General features: G+C 44.8%; 1 protein-coding gene across 1 annotated transcript; it reads left to right on the forward strand.

Annotated features, from left to right (window-relative positions):
• Positions 1-2,745: 2,745 nt before the first annotated feature.
• LOC149437869 (uncharacterized) lies at positions 2,746-18,929 on the forward strand. Its single transcript, XM_089660525.1, has 4 exons — positions 2,746-3,129; positions 6,338-6,464; positions 16,000-16,073; positions 17,597-18,929. Exons 1-4 carry the CDS (start codon positions 2,811-2,813, stop codon positions 17,968-17,970), a joined length of 894 nt encoding a protein of 297 aa, XP_089516651.1. The 5' UTR covers positions 2,746-2,810; the 3' UTR covers positions 17,971-18,929.
• The last annotated feature ends 1,440 nt before the right edge of the window (positions 18,930-20,369 follow it).

Consider the following 20,369-nt stretch of genomic DNA (forward strand, 5'->3'; position numbering starts at 1 on the left):
CATGTCTGTCACATGTGCTCAGGGTGAAAAGCACAGGGTGCCGATGGTGGACCTGCCATTTCTGGTGTTCAATGGAAGATACCAATCCAGCTCTATGGTGACAGGCAGTGAGCACAGAGCCCACTAGGGGATGTCTGACTGTCAGGCCACACTCATGAAGTCTGTTTCTGATTGGTCAAAGACATTCACACCAGTGTCCTGCTGGAGGTCATTTTGTAGGGCTCTGGCAGGGCTCATCCTGTTCCTCCTTGCATAAAGGAGCAGATACCGGTCCTGCTGATGGGATAAGGACCTTCTACGATCTCATCCAGCTCTCCTAGAGTAACTGCCTGTCTCCTGGAATCTCCTCCATGCTCTTGAGACTGTGCTGGGAAACACAGCAAACCTTCTGGCAATGGCACGTATTGATGTGCCATGCTGGATTAGTTGGACTGCCTGTGCAACCTCTGTAGAGTCCAGGTATGGCCTCATGCTACCAGTAGTGACACTGATCCTAGCCAAATACAAAACAAAAAATGTCAGTGGCCTCCACCTGTAAAACCATTCCTGTTTTGGGGGTTGTCTCATTGTTGCCCATCTAGTTCACCTGTTGTTAATTTCAAGACCAAAGCAGCTGAAACTGATTAACAACCCCCTCTGCTACTTACCTGACCAGATCCATATCCCAGCAGTGTCACTGACTCGATGCTAGACTAAGATAAAAGTATTCCTTTCATTTGTTTGAGCCGTGTACTTATACACTTATGCTAATTACCTATTTTCAGCCCTCTCTGGTCTGGTTACATGATCTCCCTTGTGTCAGCCAGTGGCAGCTGCAGGGGAGAGGAGGGAGCGCTGAACAATAACTGGGAAAGCCTAGAGCGGTGATGTCCCTTATAAGCCCCCATGTCACATGTCATTGTTGTCGCTCCCTCCTTTACCTTGCACCCACTGCTGGCTGACACAAGGGAGCCGGATCACATGACGACCCAACTGGAGCGAGATGAAGAAGGGTAAGTGCTGTATATACATCTTTCTTATACAGGTTAGCCAACATGAGGAAAGAACAAAGAGAGGGCGCACAGGCCTAGTGCATTACCATAAAAAATGTTTAATAAAAAATAAAGTATGTGTTGTACTCACAAACGACAATATAGTCAAGGCACGTCATAAGGAACAGCTGGGTCAGCACCGCGCTGAGTAACAGTCCGCAATAGGGAGTGTAGACATCCAAAATCTGACGCGTTTCGAGGACTTGCCTTTTCCTCAGAGCTGGCTGTTACTCAGCGCGGTGTTGACCCAGCTGTTCCTTATGACGTGCCTTGACTATATTGTCGTTTGTGAGTACAACACATACTTTATTTTTTATTAAACATTTTTTATGGTAATGCACTCGGCCTGTGCGCCCTCTGTTTTGTCTTTCCTCATTCAGTATATTTGGATTCCCCCGGTCTATTTGAGGGCAGCAAAATGTGCATGTTCCAGAACATTCCTTATGTGGTTGTAGCATCGAGTCCATCCCCAAGCGCAGGAGCATTTGTGTTTGTTAGCCAACATAGGTGCTAGGAGGGGGGGGGGCATTTTTAAGTTTTATTTAGCCTGTAATTCTACCATTTTTGGATAGAGTGGAGATGGATTAGAACCCCTGCCAGGTGTCTATTGCCGGTTGTGCCCCCATGGGGGAGATTCATCCTCTCTATTCATCCTATTTACCATTACTGTACAGAGTGAAATAAAAAAAAAACAACATTTTTGTTGTTACCGACACAGGAATAGAAAGGGAAATCTCCCATTGGGGACACTAGTTCTGGTCAGGGCTTCTTTCATCAGGAACGCGGGGGAACACATTCCATCACCTCCAGCACTGATTGAATGTAGAGGCAAAGGGGCGCTGGGGTGTCCTGGAGGGTCTATTAATGCTGGCTGCTGAGGATCTATTGTTTCTGGAGAGGATCCACTTTTGCAGGGGGGGAGGGGGGGTCTCTTGTGCTGGAGATTTCTATTGTTGCTGGGAATTGTTCTTATATTTATTGATGTGTGGGATCTACTGTTGAGTGAAGGGTCTATTATTCCTGGCTGCTGGAGGGTCAGTAACAATAGACCCCTCCCTCAAAATTAGATCTCACCCATCAACAACTGACCCCCCCCCAGCAACATAAGGGCTGAGGGGAGATCCATTGTTTCTGCTTGGAGTCTAGTGTTGCTGGGGGGGATTTTGTTGCTGGCTGCAGAGGATCTATTTTACTGCTTTTCTTGTTGTTAACAAATTCCATACAAAATACTTAACACAACAAAATGATACTTCTGTATTCTCTAAAAAAAAGCGGCACAGGGGGGAGGGGTTTAGGGGGTTTAACCAAGGAACAGTGCTTTGAGGTGGGTAAGGGGCGGGGACAAAGGCAACTTGGATAGAGAGAGTTCCTGCACCTATTCTCTGAGAAAAAGAGCCCTGGTTCTGGTGACAACCATTACTTCTCTCAATTTGGAGGGATTCCTCCCACTTCCTGTTGTGGCTATGGGACAGGAAGTGAAGAGAAATCTCCCCAATAGGACACAGATGGAAAAAAACAAAACAAAAACAGAAACAAACAAACATAACCCTCCCTTACTGTATCCAAAAATGGAAAAAATAAATAAACATTTTGCCTATAGTTGTGTGTAAGATACAAGGGCAGGGCCCGGTTCAGTTTGTGGCATGTTGTTATACCTGTGTGCAAGGAATGTAATCTGTATAAGAAACATTTCAGCACACTCCCATCACCTTTGTACGCAGCAAACGTGGAAGCAAATTTTACCAGAAACAGAATATCACAGAAACAAGACACTGGGCAATGTTTCCAGCAATTGACCCCACACAATACAAACAATTCATCCTTGATTTTCATCTTCCAGAGGACCAGACATACACCAGGCTGCTCCTGCAGCTGTTTGGTTATACCGGTCATGGCAAATCGGCTTTTGTCAACTCCTGCATCTACACCCTTGGAGAAGACGAATTCCAGACCCATGCCACAACTGGATCAACTGAATCCTCCGTTATCACAACGAGGAGAAACAAGTATGAACTTACTGATACCATCTCCATCGTGGACAACAGAGGATTCAGAACAAAGGACGGAGCTGAGGAAGCGGTGGCTTATGCACAACTAGGTAATCTATAAAATATTTTCTTTGTCAACCTATTATGCTTGGGAGGAAAGTTCATACAATGGTAATGAAATGTCTCATAAAATATGTTTATATTGCATTCAGCTGCCCCAAATCTAATGAATCTGTTGCCATTTTTCACATTTGAATAGAAAGTTGCAAAGACTGGAAAAATGTTGCCACAAACCTCTGACAATGAAGGTGGTTTTTTATGTCATATGTCAGCATTTTTGGTTGGTAGTATGGTGTAAAAAAAGACAGATGGAAAATAAAATAGACTATAATCCTATAGAGAAAACAGCAACAGGTGGTGTCATGGTGAGAGAGATTTACTAAAGCAAATGTTCAATTGTCAATTATTAACCACCTCATTGCCACAATATAGCCAAAAGACGACTACAGAGCGGTTCTCTGAGTCTGGGACGGTGTCTATAGACGTCCTCCTAGAACGCGCCTTGTAGGCCAAATTGCTCATCTTGCTGCCTCTTCCCTCGAGGTTTCTCTACATCAGGGGTCTCCAAATTTTCAAAACAAAGGGCCAGTTTACTTTATTGGGGGTCGGACTGTGGCCAGTGGGAGTAGAAAATGCTCCGCCATCACAATGTCATAGGCTTGGTGGCAGGGCTTTTGTTTCTCAGAGAATAGGTGCAGGTACTCCCCCCTTCCGAGTCACCCCTTGTCTCCATCCCCTACCCACCTTTGAGCACTGTCCCTTGGTCCCACCTCTCAGTACAGTCCTTTTAGAGAATACAGAACCAAATATAATTCTGTGGTGCTGGGTAACTTGTATGGAACGTGTTAACGATAACAAAAAAAGCAGTAGAATAGACCCCCTGCAGCCATCAACAATAGATTACCCCCAAGAAAGAAAGAAATAGACCACCTCACAACAATATACCCCAGTAATAAAAGATCCTTCAAGAGACAATATTTCTCCCAGCAGTCAGCATCAGTAGATCCCTCCCAGCAACATAACACCCCCTCCAGCAGCAATAGTTCTCCCACAAGCCACAATAGAGCCCCCATCAACAACCATAGACCCCCATCAACAATAGATCCTCCAAGTGACAACTGATCCTCTACAAGCCAGCATCAATAGATACTCCAACACACCCCAGTAGCCCTAGCCATAACATACATTTAGTAATGGAGGTGCTGGAACTGCATTCCCCTACGTTCCCACTGAAATAAAGCCCTGCTTGGTGGTCAGTGGGAGTAAAAAAAATGACACCATTGGTTCCAGTGGGAGGAATTGTGCCCTATAATTAGTGTCAGTAGGAGATTTAGTTCCCCATCTCTGGTCTCAAGGGGAGATATAGTATCTTGTCTTTGGTGTCAGTTGAAGGAATAGTACTCCATGATTGGTGTCAGTGGGAAAATTAATTCCTCATTTCTGGTGTCAGGGGGAGTAATAGTCCCCTAGGGGCCAGCTTGGAGACACCTGCCACCTTCTCCTTTCTCCCTACTTCATGTCCTTAAAATGATGATAAAACCTAGACATGTTTTACCTTAATACATTCCCTGCATTAAAATGGTTGCAAAGGCAGAAAGTTGTTTACATTATCTGCATTAAGGTAAAAAGCCTTCTGTGTTCAGATGCCCCCCCCCCCCACCAAATACTTACCTGAGCCCAATCTCAATACCAAGAGCAGTGGCTCCCTCCTCTCTCTTCCTCCTCACTGGACATTGGCTCTTGCTACTGTTAGGCACAGCCTGTGAGGGAGGAGCAGTGGTGTTGCTGAGCTGAAATATGTGTGTCAATGGACACACACAGCGCAGCTTGGGAGTAAGCCAGCACTAGTATCTCCATAGTAAGTGGCTTGTTATAGGGGCACTTGGAAGGGGAAAGGAGTCAGGAGGACTGGTGGGTGACCACAGAGGAGGAGGTTGGGGGCTGTTGTGTGCAGAACCATTGTAAGTAGAACCTGCTTAAAATGATAAGAAAAAAAAGATCCCGATCATTTTAAAGTGATACTAAAGGTTATTTTTTTTCTGTAAAATAACAAACATGATATACTTACCTGCTGTGTGCAGTGGTTTTGCACAGAGCAGCCCGGATCCTCCACTTCTTGGGTCCCCTTCCGGCACTCCTGGCTCCTCCTTTCTGTCGAACGCCCCCATAACAAGCAGCTTGCTACGGGGGCACCTGAGTAGGCATGTTGCCAAGCTGCTGCTGTGTGTATCTATTCACACACAGAGCTGTGGCTTCGCCTTGTCCCCTCTCTCTCCTCATTGGCTGACTGGCTGTGATTGACAGCAGTGAGAGCCAATGAGGAGGAAGAGACCCGGGACAGCTGAAGCTGTTATGCACATCGATGGATTGGAATGGGACTCAGGTAAGTATTGGGGGGAGGCTGTACACAGAAAGTTTTTTACCTTCATGCATACAATGCATGAAGGTGAAAAACCTTGAACCTTTACAACCACTTTAAGGTAGTAAATGTCCCATTATTTGACCCCCCCTCCCCTTCCCCAACTACTTGAGTCCTCACTCCATCCAGCACTGTGCCCGTCTGTGGTGGCTCTTTTCTCCCTCCATGCATTCACAGGACACAAAGGCAGCAGTGGGAGCCATTGGTTTCTGTTGCTGTCAATCAAATGCTGTAGGAAAGGAATGGGAGGCAGGACCGAGCTGCACTATGCGTGTCTATGGACTCAGGAGCGGATCTACAGGTGTGCCACCACAGCAAGCGGCGGCTGTCATTGCCCGTCGTCATTGGCCACACACACGGGAGTTCCGTGAGGATCGGCATCACCGAATTTGTACAGTGAGCGGCTCACTCTACAGGGGTGGACAGGCAGGTAAGTAACTTTAGTGCAGAAGAAGCAAAGCATGAGTCTTCTGCATTACAATTCCTGCCTGTCTGACAGTTTTTATATTTTTAGTTAAAGTTCCACATTAAATAAGTGAATTTGCACTTAGAGGATGCGCTGAATCTGGCTGACTTCAGTCCTCCTATCATGGCCAAGCCAACATCTTTATTTTTTCTTTCATTTTCCATACAGATGGTAAGATATTCTGAACAAAAGAATTGTGCTTTCATTTTCTCCTCATGTACTAAGCTACTGTAAGTGAGAAAACTGACTCTGCAAAGTGGTCATGCTCTAATCTTTAGTAAATTGGCCCCGATGTGTGACGTTATGGTGGACACCAGTCATGGGGTTCCTATAACTCTGGTATCTTTTTATGTCTGTCTGTTGTCACTCGCAGGTCATTTTCTCCCCTTGGATGAGGAAGTGGTGCTGACTAAGGACTTTGATCAGATAATGTCCCAGGTGGAGGATTCTGACCCAACACCAAACTACACCGATTTTATTGTCCCCATATTTATTTACAGGTATGGATCTATAGAAAGCTTTGCATACATTGTTATGACAAAATTATAATATTTGATGTATGTTTTGTGCTGCTTTGCATGACTGTAATTGGCTATAAAGTATAACCACTTGTGGACCGTCCCATGTACTGTTACTGCGGCAGGTCAGCCGCTCTGCGCTGGGAACATACATGTATGCGATCCAGCATTTCCAGGTATGGGGAGCGCATGGGGGCGCAATGCCCATCTGTACTGTCATACAGTACAGCACAAGTTGGTCAGCAGGTTCCGGCCAATGACTTATGACCAGGACCTGCTGATCAGCTTAGCAAATCACAGTACAGAGCCCTGTGTTTACTAAAAACACAGGGCTCTGTACATAGAGCAGCAATGTGCCTGTTTTTTCTCCCTGCAAATCAGGGAGAAGAGACAGCCACATCTATTAGTAAAAGCAGCACATATTGCATACATCACACACTTTACAGATTGGTAGACAAACAGTTAACCCTTTGATTGCCCCTAGATGTTAACCCCTTCCCAGCCAGTGTCTTTAGTACAGTGACAGTGTACAGCATTATCACTGAAAACTGTATTAGTATCACTGGCGATGTCAGTGTCAGTCAGTTCCCACCCCAGTGTCAATTAGGGGTTTATTTACTAACGCCGGTAGAGTTCAAAATCAGGATCATTTCTGTATAGAAATTAATAAATTGGACAAATAAATTGGTTGAGTGTCTTAACCATTTCAATACCGTGCAATTTTACACCTTCCTGCCCAGGCCATTTTTCAGGTTTCAGCGCTCTCACACTTTGAATGACAATTGCGCGGTCATACAACATTGTACCCAAACTAAAATTTTATCATTTTCTTCACACAACTAGAGCTTTCTTTTGGTGGTATTTAATCACCGCTGGGGTTTTTATTTTTTGCTAAATTAACAAAAAAAGACCAAAAATTTTGAAAAAAAACCACGTTTTTCTTTGTTTCTGTTATACAAGTTTACAAATAAATAATTGTTCTTCATAAATTTAGGCCGAGATGTATTCTGCTACATGTCTTTGGTGAAAATAACCCAAATTAGGATGTATTATTTAGTTTGTAGGAAAGTTATAGAGTTCACAAACTATGGTATAGATCTGAATATTGATCAATCCTGAAGTACTGACGGCCAATCTAATTTCTTGAGACAGTACAGATATCCCCAAATGTCAGGACGGTACAGATATCCCCAAATGTCAGGACGGTACAGATATCCCCAAATGTCAGGACGGTACAGATATCCCCAAATGTCAGGACGGTACAGATATCCCCAAATGTCAGGACAGTACAGATATCCCCCAAATGTCAGAACAGTACAGATATCCCCCAAATGTCAGGACGGTACAGATATCCCCCAAATGTCAGGACGGTACAGATATCCCCCAAATGTCAGGACGGTACAGATATCCCCCAAATGTCAGGACGGTACAGATATCCCCCAAATGTCAGGACAGTACAGATATCCCCCAAATGTCAGGACAGTACAGATATCCCCCAAATGTCAGGACAGTACAGATATCCCCCAAATGTCAGGACAGTACAGATATTCCCCAAATGTCAGAACAGTACAGATATCCCCCAAATGTCAGGACAGTACAGATATCCCCCAAATGTCAGAACAGTACAGATATCCCCCAAATGTCAGGACAGTACAGATATCCCCCAAATGTCAGAACAGTACAGATATCCCCCAAATGTCAGAACAGTACAGATATCCCCCAAATGTCAGGACGGTACAGATATCCCCCCAAATGTCAGGACAGTACAGATATCCCCAAATGACCCCTTTTTGAAGAGTAGACAGTCCGATGTACTTCATAAGAGGAATGGCAAGTTTTTTGAAGTTGTATTTTGTTTTGTCAGAATTTTTCGGAAAATAAAAAAATGAAAAAGATTATTTTCACAATTTTTTTTTTTTTACATACTGTCACCAGTGCAGTACAGCATCATCATATAACTGGCATGGCAGTGAACAGGGACACTGACTGGTGACAGTATGGAAAAAAAATATATGTTTTATTTTTTATTATTTTTAATTTTTTATTACCTTTTTTTTTTTTTTTTCAGATTTTTTTTTCAGATTTTACTATGACCAAAGTAGTACACTGTTACCATAGTAACATTGTACTACTTTGGGGAAGTGATCAGTATTTTTTTTTTTACACAATTTGCTTATAGCAAAGAATTACTTTGCTATAAGCAAGCATTTACCTGAATGATAAAATAGAATAAAAATGAGCGCTGGGTGTGAAAAATTCAAGCTGCTAGCATAAAGGTAAACCTCGTGTAACCTCTTCATAGAGAATAAAATAAAGCAAAAAATGCAGCGCTTAAGTATATAGTAGGAAAATTGACATATGTACAGCAGTAATAGAAGGAAATGCATTAAAAGTGCGACATGCACCAGGTATAGCGTACATCAATTAATGTAAACAGTGGTCGGGTAAGTGGTACAGATTCATCCAACCAATCAAAGTGCATATAGTGATAGGGATGTTAGAGTCATTAGATCTAGGAGTAGATCCGAGTATCAATCAAATCTGTGACTTCTGTGATAGGAGAGTAGCTGTAAAATGCACTAACCAGATAGCGCAAGACAAAGCGCATTGGAGTATAATGACCTACTCCTGGTCACAGCCCAATGGTCCTCAGCGTAGAGCCCTCAGGAACAACTGTGCACCGCTCTTGCCGTCTCCTACCACCAGGGGGAGTGCGCCTCTTTACAGTAACACGAATTTGCCTTATATCCTCTATCGCAGCGGTTCTCAACCTGGGGGTCGCGACCCCTTTGGGGGTCGAACGACCATTTCCCAGGGGTCGCCTAAGACCATCGGAAAACACATATTTCCGATGGTCTTAGGAACCGAGACACCGCTGCTGTCTCCGGCGATGTGTGGGCGGGATAATATGCTGCCCCTGTCACCGCCTCCTCGCCGCTGATTGGTCACTGGAACTGTAGCTCAGGAGAGGCACACAGGCGGCCAATCACCGGCGAGAAGGTGGAGCTTGGAGAGGAGGAGCCGAGCGGCAGCGTGCGGAGATCGAAGAAGATCGAGGGAGCTGCAGGAACGAGTGAAGAGAGAGGCCAGAGAAGGAAGACAGCTGACAGGTAAGTGCAAATTTTGCTGCTGCAGCTAGGTATGCAGGCTGTAGATGGGAGAGAGCGAGCCCAGGCTGGAGCAGGAGTCAGCAAGGTAAGTATCATTGGTGTCAGTGGAAGGGATAGTGCCCCATCATTTGTGTCACTAATACCAACGATGGGGCACTATTCCTCCCCCCACTGACACCAACGATGGTGCACTATTCCTCCCACTGATACCAACGATGGGGCACTATTCCTCCCCCCACTGACACCAACGATGGGGCACTATTCCTCCCCCCACTGACACCAACGATGGGGCACTATTCCTCCCCCCACTGACACCAACGATGGGGCACTATTCCTCCCCCCACTGACACCAACGATGAGGCACTATTCCTCCCCCCACTGACACCAACGATGGGGCACTATTCCTCCCCCCACTGACACCAACGATGGGGCACTATTCCTCCCTCCACTGACACTAACGATGGGGCACTATTCCTCCCCCCACTGACACCAACGATGGGGCACTATTCCTCCCCCCACTGACACCAACGATGGGGCACTATTCCTCCCCCCACTGACACCAACGATGGGGCACTATTCCTCCCCCCACTGACACCAACAATGGGGCACTATTCCTCCCACTAACGCCAATGATGGGGCACTATTCCTCCCACTGATACCAATGATGGGGCACTATTCCTCCCACTGACACCAATGATGGGGCACTATTCCTCCCACTGACACCAATGATGGGGCACTATTCCTCCCACTCATACCAATGATGGGACACTATTCCTCCCACTGACGCCAATGATGGGACACTATTCCTCCCACTGACGCCAATGATGGGGCACTATTCCTCCCACTGACACCAATGAGGAGGCACTATTCCTCCCACTGACGTCAATGATTGGGCACTATTCCTCCCACTGACGCCAATGATGGGGCACTATTCCTCCCACTGACACCAATGATGGGGCACTATTCCTCCCACTGACACCAATGATGGGGCACTATTCCTCCCACTGACACCAATGATGGGACACTATTCCTCCCACTGACACCAATGATGGGGGACTATTCCTTCCACTGACACCAATGATGGGGCACTATTCCTCCCACTCATACCAATGATGGGGCACTATTCCTTCCACTGACACCAATGATGGGGCACTATTCCTCCCACTCATACCAATGATGGGGCACTATTCCTCCCACTGATACTAATGATGGGGCACTATTCCTCCCACTGACACCAATGATGGGGCACTATTCCTCCCACTGACACCAATGATGGGGCACTATTCCTCCCACTGACACCAATGATGGGGCACTATTCCTCCCACTGACACCAATGATGGGGCACTATTCCTCCCACTCATACCAATGATGGGGCACTATTCCTCCCACTCATACCAATGATGGGGCACTATTCCTCCCACTCATACCAATGATGGGGCACTATTCCTCCCACTCATACCAATGATGGGGCACTATTCCTTCCACTGATACCAATGATGGGGCACTATTCCTCCCACTCATACCAATGATGGGGCACTATTCCTTCCACTGACACCAATGATGGGGCACTATTCCTCCCACTGATACTAATGATGGGGCACTATTCCTCCCACTGACACCAATGATGGGGCACTATTCCTCCCACTGACACCAATGATGGGGTACTATTCCTCCCACTCATACCAATGATGGGGCACTATTCCTCCCACTGATACCAATGATGGGGCACTATTCCCCCCACTGATACCAATGATGGGACACTATTCCTCCCACTGACGCCAATGATGGGACACTATTCCTCCCACTGACGCCAATGACGGGGCACTATTCCTCCCACTGACGCCAATGATGAGGCACTATTCCTCCCACTGACACTAATGATGGGACACTATTCCTCCCACTGACGCCAATGATGGGGCACTATTCCTCCCACTGACACCAATGATGGGGCACTATTCCTCCCACTGATACCAACGATGGGACACTATTCATCCCACTGACATCAGTGATGGGGCGCTAGTCCTCCCACTGCAAAATTACAGTTATGAAGTAGCAACGAAAATAATTTTATGGTTGGGGGTCACCACAACATGAGGAACTGTATTAAGGGGTCGCAGCATTAGAAAGGTTGAGAACCACTGCTCTATCGCCAGGGGTGGTGTGCTTTCATATCAGGAGATCACCTTAGGGACTCAGCAATAAGACCCAAAAGAGAGAAATCTTGATAGTGTAGTATTTTTATTCAAGAGATTGGTAAAAACAGGTAGCAGACTTACAGTATATAGTAAAATCCAAAGAAGCTGATTCACAGAATCCAAAAAGATGGCTGACAGTCACATGCATGGACCATGTAGGTAGCAAGTGGTATGAGAGGTATCCTTATCTCTAACGCGTTTCGTGGCAAGAGCACAGTTACTGTTACTGTATTGTCTCATGTTCTGTCTCCCACTATAATGTACAGCGACATACTGAACGACATATCAGACTGGATGTCGCTCCATTTCCTCAAACTGAACCTTTCCAAAACTGAGCTCCTAATCTTCCCCCCAGCCCACGCCCCCCACCCCACCCTCTCCATCACGACCAACAACACCACCATCAGTCCCACCCTGCAAGCCAAAATCCTACGTGTCACTCTTGACTCAAACCTGTCCTTCCAACCTCCTGTCCAATCGCTGACAAACTCATGCAGGCTCCACCTCCGCAACATCTCCAAAATACGTTTGTTCCTAACCCCAGACACTACTAAACAACTCATTCACTCCCTTATTATATCACGTCTGGACTACTGCAACTCCCTCCTCACCGGCCTACCCCAACGCAGACTATCCCCGCTCCAGTCTATCCTGAACTCAGCGGCCAGACTCATCCACCTTACCAACCGCTCCGCTTCTGCCACCCCCCTCTGTCATTCCCTCCACTGGCCTCCACTCAGTGTCCTCCACCCCCCTCTGTCATTCCCTCCACTGGCCTCCACTCAGTGTCCTCCACCCCCCTCTGTCATTCCCTCCACTGGCTCCCGATTGCCCAACGCATTAAATTCAAACTACTAACACTGACGTACAAAGCCGTCCACCATACTGCCCCAAACTACCTAACCGACCTGATACCCAAATACCACCCTACCCGTGCCCTCCGCTCCTCACAAGACCTCCTACTTTCTAGCTCCCTGGTCTCCTCCTCCCACGCCCGACTGCAGGACTTCTCCAGGACTTCCTCCATCCTCTGGAACTCACTACCCAATCCATCAGACTGTCACCTACACTCCTCACCTTTAGGCACACCCTGAAAACCCATCTCTTCAGGGAAGCCTACCCCACCCTCACCTAACAGCCGATCTCCTCCACTCTTCCTACCACTCCATCCCCCACAGCCACTTCCTCCTGTACCACTATCCCCTCCCTCCTAGATTGTAAGCTGGAAAGAGCAGGGCCCTCGAACCCCTCGTGTATTGTATTGTTACTGTATTGTCTCATGTTCTGTCCCCACTATAATGTACAGCGCTGAGCAAACTTTTTAGTGCTATATAAATACTGTATAATAATAATAATATGGGGTAAATTGTTCAGCGTGTGGGTGAATTGGCAGTCATTATACCACCCTCTGCATGACCTGTTCTTATATGTGGAAACTTATGAATTACCATATGACATGAGTTAAGCACATTTTGTGTTCTGAAATTTGAACTTTGACCTCAAAACATCTAAATCACAACCATGCCATTGATGTTCTAATTGTCTATTGAGCTGCTTTACTGCAACGTATTCAAGTGATTTACTCCTTGCCTCTCCATACTATAGCATCCGTTGTGATGCAGAACTTTCCTCCATATGAGGTTATCATGAAGATGGGAGACTTAGGCAGGTTGGAGTGATATCTACCCCTAATGGGGATTCATCTATTCATACATCGTTAATGTTATAGTATGACATCATGCATGGATCCAAGTGACATTGAACAATATACAATCAATCATCATTTATTTCAATTTTTATTGCTGATACTGCATTTATTTTTCCATTGTGCTTTTTTTTCCTCATTTAATGATTCCATTCCATCTTGTTTCCATCTATATTTCTAGACTTTCATCCACCAATTAACAGGTCTATCTATCCTGTCCCTTTTGATCTTACAGGTGCATGTCGGAGGTGCCAGGACCTCGGAACGTGGGCTGTTCTTTTGCATGACCACGTTGTCTTTTATCTGTCTGTGTGTGGTGGAGGTGTCGGACATATCATTTTGTTTGCAAATTTTTTGATTTTGACTTTGGAATATACTTTGGTTTTTGTTTAGCCGAGGTTTGTTCTCATTGGAACCTCTATGCCAGTGGATCCCTTCCCCTGGTTTTCTTTGTTTTTATTATGATATAATTGGTTCCGAGGACACCGCTTTTTGTATCACATGTAGTGAGTCAGCCATGTCTACTTACATGTAACTTTTGAGTTACCCAACTTTGGGACTCTATTTTCAATACTATTAAATTGAATTTTTCCTTGTTAGGCATCTCAGTTGTTTATTCAATTTTGCAAATGACTTAGAAATGAGCACGTGTTCATGTGAAACGCGTCGACTGCTCCTCTGTCCTGTCTTGGATCTGTCATGTTCTTATCATATTGCATGTTAAGGATTCCAATAGAGGATTTCATCCACCACATTGCTGTTTGTGCCGCCAACCATTCTGTTCTTCCATTGTACTATCGCAGTCCCGCTGACAGGAATGGTTCCAGTAGTTGTGCTAATTATTTAACTGTATCATGTGACCGCTGTAATTGGCTCTCAGGACTCTTACATGATTGGGTGTCTATCCTGCTGGCTCTCTGATTGGTAACAGCTTAGTCAGTGTAGTGGGAGTGCTCAGAGAGCGTTCTCACTGCACACAACCAGCATGAACACGTGTGTGCGGGGGGGGGGGGGGTCGGCATTAAAGTGGTTCTAAAGCCTCAAGGTTTCTATCTTAAGAAAGGGTAAAAAAAACCTTCTGTGTCACAGACCCGCCCCCTTACCCCTCCCCCCCATGCTTACCTGAGCCTAATCGTGATCCAAAGCTGTGAATGAGAGCTGGGGCTCTCCTGGCTTTGTCCCTCCTCATTGGGCAGATTGATAGCAGCCATTGGCTCCTGCTCCTGTCAATCAACTCCATTGATAAGGGAGTGGGGGGCAGGGCCAAGTCCTGCTGTCTGTGTCAATGGATGCAGCAGCAGGGTTCGGGAGCGAGGAGTGCAGGCAAGGCACCTGAGAAGAGGAGGATCGGGGGCCACTCTGTGCAATTCTATTACATAGAGCAGGTAAGTGTAGACATGTTTGTTATTAAAATAAATGTTTACAACTACTTTAATGTTATTTTCTTGCTGCCCTACACACTCACCGGCCATGTTATTAGAAACACCAGTTCAATTGCTTGGTAACTAAGTGGTGGTAATTAGCCAATCACATGGCAGCAACTCAATGCATTTAGGCATCTAGACGTGGTGAAGACGACTTGCTGAAGTTCAAACCAAGCATCAGAATGAGGAAGAAAGGGGATTTAAGTGACTTTGAACGAAAAAGAGAAAATATCCAGTGAGTGGCAGTTGTTTAGAGGAAAATGCCTCATTGAGGTCAAAGATCAGAGGAGAATGGACAGACTGGTTTCAGATGATAGAAAGGCAACAGTAACTCAAATAACCACTTGTTACAACCGAGGTATGCAGAATACCATCTCTGAATGCACTATATATCCAGCCTTGAAGCAGATGGGCTACAGCAGCAGAAGACCACATCGGGTGCCACTCTCATCAGCTAAGAACAGGAAACAGAGGCTACAATTCACACAGGATCACCGAAATTGGACAATAGAAGATTGGAGAAATGTTTCCTGGTATGCTGAGTCTCAATTTCAGCTGCAACATTCAGATGGTAGGGTCAGAATTTGGCATAAACAACATGAAAGCATGGATCCATCCTGCCTTGTATCAACGGTTCATGGATGTGCAGCCAACAAATCTGCAACAACTGCGTGTTGCTATCATGTCTATATGGACCAAAAACTCTGAGAAGTGTTTCCAACACCTTGTTGAATCCATGACATGAAGAATGAAGGCAAAAGGGGGTCCAACCCGGTACTACCAAGGTGGACCTAATAAAGTGGCCGGTGAGAGTATATGAGTTACATTGTAGGCAAGCAGTTATAAGTTGAGCTGTCAATTTTCTTTGAATGTCATTTCATGTGGGACTGTCCTGCAGCAGTTTGTGTCCCATCCTCTACCCACAAGTCCATATTCAAGAGGTCTGCCTTTCTCAGCTAGTCTTCCCAATCATTTATAGACATACAAGATGTCAGGAGGTGAAACAACTTTCCTATCTAAAAAAATGAAATATCTTTGAAGAAAGTTGGTATATAAGGACACTAAACTTTGGTTTTCTTCTAGTGCGAGGCACAAACTTCCAAAGGAGCAACTTGATGAATTGCACAGCTTTTTCACGAACTGCAGAGATATGACAGGTAACTTCACTTCTCAGATGTTTCACTGCTAAGACTACCTGAAGAACATCTTTGTTGACTTAAGGGATTCAAAAAAGAATAGAGTGAGGTGACTCTTCTATCAGCCAAGATGATTGTAAAAGAAAAAAATGTAATTATTAGCTCACTTACCATGACTGAAAGTATATACACAGGTCTGGTCAAGGGGGTGTTCCTCAAAGTTTTCCTAAAGAAATGTATCCCTCACACCTTCACCTCCCCTTCCATAAGTTTTTGAATCACATAGTGGTGGTATCTATGATGGAGGAAGAGGCCCAGGATGCTATGACAGTTATTCAAGGACATTCAACAAGAAGGTGTGAATTTGTTTGGAACCCATGCAAGCTCTCTGTCAGAATGGAGAGGGCACAAGCAGTTAGGGATTCCACTTGCTATGAACCAAAACAGCACATTTTCAAGTAGCAATCCAAGAAAACAAAATCCAGGGCACTCCTCACTCATGTCACTCTTCTTTATGTCACTCTTCTTTATGTAAAATATATACTCACCTAGGTGAATGCAGCATCACTCTGATGCTGCATCCGTCCCCTGACGATTCTGCACTGAGAACTGAGCGATCAGACACCCCTGATCACTGAATTCCCCCCTCCATTCTGAGAAGAAAACCGGGACTGTCAGTCACCAGCTCTTTGCTCTGCCCCTCAGCACTCACTGTAATGCTGAGCTGTGGAGGGGGCAAGAAGGGCTGCCTCAGGCTCTCAGCAACTTGCTGCCAGTCCGGGCTGCTGGGTAAATCCCGACTGTAGAGTTGGGATCGATCCAGCGCCTGGACTAGCTGAGTGACGTCTGTTGGCTGAAAGTGGGCCACAGTCATGCAGAATGAACTGCACTCCTGTGATCCAGAGGAGAAATATGGCCAAAAAAGCTTTGCAATTTAAATTGCAATTGACACAACACCTTGACACTCCTCACCATCTGAGGACTGGAAAGCTGCAATATATTACATTTGTGTTCTTGTGTTCACATACACTTTCATTAATTCGTTTTTGAGATCATATACAATTGTACAGCATTTTCTCCCTCTACATATATTTTGTATAAATACACAAATGGCCAGTAATGCACCTGTCCTTGGATGTAGTAAATCTAGAATCAGTGCCAGGGTTGCCATTTTTATACTTCACTTTCATTTAAGAAAAAAAGAAAAAAAAGTGTCATACTGAAAAACAAAGAAAATTCACAACTGAACCTTAAAAAAACAATATTTCAAAAACCTAAAGATACAATTATTCCATAGAGATGCCATTTTGAATGTGACTCAGCGCCTGTAATGTGATCTCAGGTTCTGCGCTGAATTATGAGAGTTGTCAGGAGCCATATGCAGGTTCCCATTGACATGGATGTAAAGAAGAACATTTCTTGCTGCACACTGAAAAGGAAAGGCCATTCTTAATATGACCAGAAAAATGAACTTGTTAAAGGTAGTGAACTCTTGGAAGTTTACATTTTCAACTGAACTTTCCTATTTTTTATCATAATGACAGGGATTCCTCCTATTGTTGTCCTTACACACAAGTTTAAGAACGACTACAAAGATTTAGAAGACAAGTTTAGAGATGCGGGAGCAGAAAAAGTGCTGGCCATTGAGAATTACACCCCCACGGACCACATGAAGACTCCAGGGCGGTGCAATGATATACAGAAAGTGATCGTGGAAGCTTTGCAAGAAGTAAGATTCCGCCTGACACAGCCAAGGGATCCAATGAGAGAACGTATACAGCACAAGAAGGTCCTTCTGCAATTTGCACATGAATTTATAGTTACCGAGACAAAAGCAAAAGCTAAAAAACAGGAGTATGAGAGGCTGAAAGCTCTGGCAGATAAAAGATGGTTTAAAACGTTTCCGTATGATAACTAAAACACTTTTATGGTTCTCGTGTATGAAAACCACTGCAGAAAAAAAAAAAAAGAAAAGTAGGAGGTGATCAAAGTTATCAAATTGGACCTTCCCCAATGCAGACATAAAGCTTTGCTAACTGTCTTCCAGAAACAGCTAAATACATAATAAAAGTTACTACTAGTTCCCACCAGTGCTTCTTATGTAGAGCTCCCCCCGCAGGGGCTGCTTGTATCTTGCCCAGCCTTTCCCCTAGATCTTCTCCCACAGCCAAGCACACCACATTTCTTATGCCAGGTGCTCACAACGTTCACTTATTACTCCAATCATCAGTCTGGGGGTTCCAGCTTCTCTGTTGTCTTTATTTCATTGGAACTGGGAAAGGGAAGGGATATAATAGGATACTCTGAATCTAACTATGACAACTGAGGATGGCTTATCTGTGGGCTTTCCTTAGTGAATCTGTGTAGCCAACTGTACAAACATGGAGCAAAGCACCCCGCCCCCATAGTAAAACACTCCCTACACACAGTTAACCCTTTGATCGCCCCTCACATTAACCCCTGCATGCCCAGTGGCATTAGTACAGTGTCAGTGCTTTTTTTAGTAGTGATCACTGTATTGGTGTCACTGGGGAAGTCGCTGATCGCCACCATTACTAGTAAAAAAAAAAAATCCCAGTATCCATACCGCTATTTGAAAACGCTAAAACATTCACATAGACCAGTGGTGGGCAACCTTTTTTTTCAACTGAGCCAAATCTCGCCAAAACCACGACTGAAATTTATTTTGAGAGCCACATTTTTAAAACTGAAAATACATAGGATGGTACACTATTTTTAGTTTCAATAAGTTTTTATAGTAATTCATCCCCCATAGTAATTCATCCCCCATATAGTAATTCATCCCCCATAGTAATTCATCCCCCATATAGTAATTCATCCCCCATATAGTAATTCATCCCCCATAGTAATTCATCCCCCATATAGTAATTCACCCCCATATAGTAATTCATCCCCCATATAGTAATTCATCCCCCATAGTAATTCACCCCCCCATAGTAATTCATCCCCCATATAGTAATTCATCCCCCATAGTAATTCATCCCCCATATAGTAATTCATCCCCCATAAAGTAATTCATCCCCCATATAGTAATTCATCCCCCATAGTAATTCATCCCCCATAGTAATTCATCTCCCATATAGTAATTCATCCCCCATAGTAATTCATCCCCCATAGTAATTCATCCCCCATATAGTAATTCATCCCCCATAGTAATTCATCCCCCATATAGTAATTCATCCCCCATAGTAATTCATCCCCCATATAGTAATTCATCCCCCATAGTAATTCATCCCCCATATAGTAATTCATCCCCCATAGTAATTCATCCCCCATAGTAATTAATCCCCCCTATAGTAATTCATCCCCCATAGTAATTCATCCCCCATATAGTAATTCATCCCCCCTATAGTAATTCATCCCCCCTATAGTAATTCATCCCCCTATAGTAATTCATTCCCCATAGTAATTCATCCCCCATAGTAATTCATCCCCCATATAGTAATTCATCCCCCCTATAGTAATTCATCCCCCCTATAGTAATTCATCCCCCCTATAGTAATTCATCCCCCATATAGTAATTCATCCCCCCTATAGTAATTCATCCCCCATATAGTAATTCATCCCCCATATAGTAATTCATCCCCCCTATAGTAATTCATTCCCCATATTAATTCATCCCCCATATAGTAATTCATCCCCCATATAGTAATTCATCCCCCATATAGTAATTCATCCCCCCTATAGTAATTCATCCCCCCTATAGTAATTCATCCCCCATATAGTAATTCATCCCCCATATAGTAATTCATCCCCCATATTAATTCATCCCCCATATAGTAATTCATCCCCCATATTAATTCATCCCCCATATTAATTCATCCCCCATATAGTATTTCATCCCTCACAGTACTGTTCCCCCCCAAGTAGTAAGCTAAGTCCCCCCTGTGTCAATTCACTTACCTTTGCTCTCGCCGTGTTCCCGCGCCGTTCCGGTCTTCAGGGCAGCCTAGCTCCTCTCACGTTCGTCACGCTGCCCCGCTTACACACATCCTGATAGCCAATCACTGGCTATCAGGATGTGAGTGGCAGCAAGACTGGCCAATCATTGCATTTGAGCGCGCTGACCTGGCTGTTTTTTTTTTGGATCACGCTGCAGAGTCCCTGCCGCCCGAGAGGAGGGAGGGGAGCAGGCGCCCGGCACACAGAAGCCGCATTAAAGCGTGTAAAGAGCCGCATGTGGCTCGCGAGCCGCGGCTTGCCGACCACTGACATAGACCAATTAATTTTCACGTATTGGGATTTTTTTAAGCAAAGACATGTCACAGAATACATTTTAGCATGAATTTATGACAG

The sequence above is a fragment of the Staurois parvus genome, unplaced genomic scaffold, assembly GCF_062004578.1.
Source record: "Staurois parvus isolate SC_StPar_1 unplaced genomic scaffold, SC_StPar_1.0 ptg001252l, whole genome shotgun sequence".
Classification (NCBI taxonomy): domain Eukaryota; kingdom Metazoa; phylum Chordata; class Amphibia; order Anura; family Ranidae; genus Staurois; species Staurois parvus.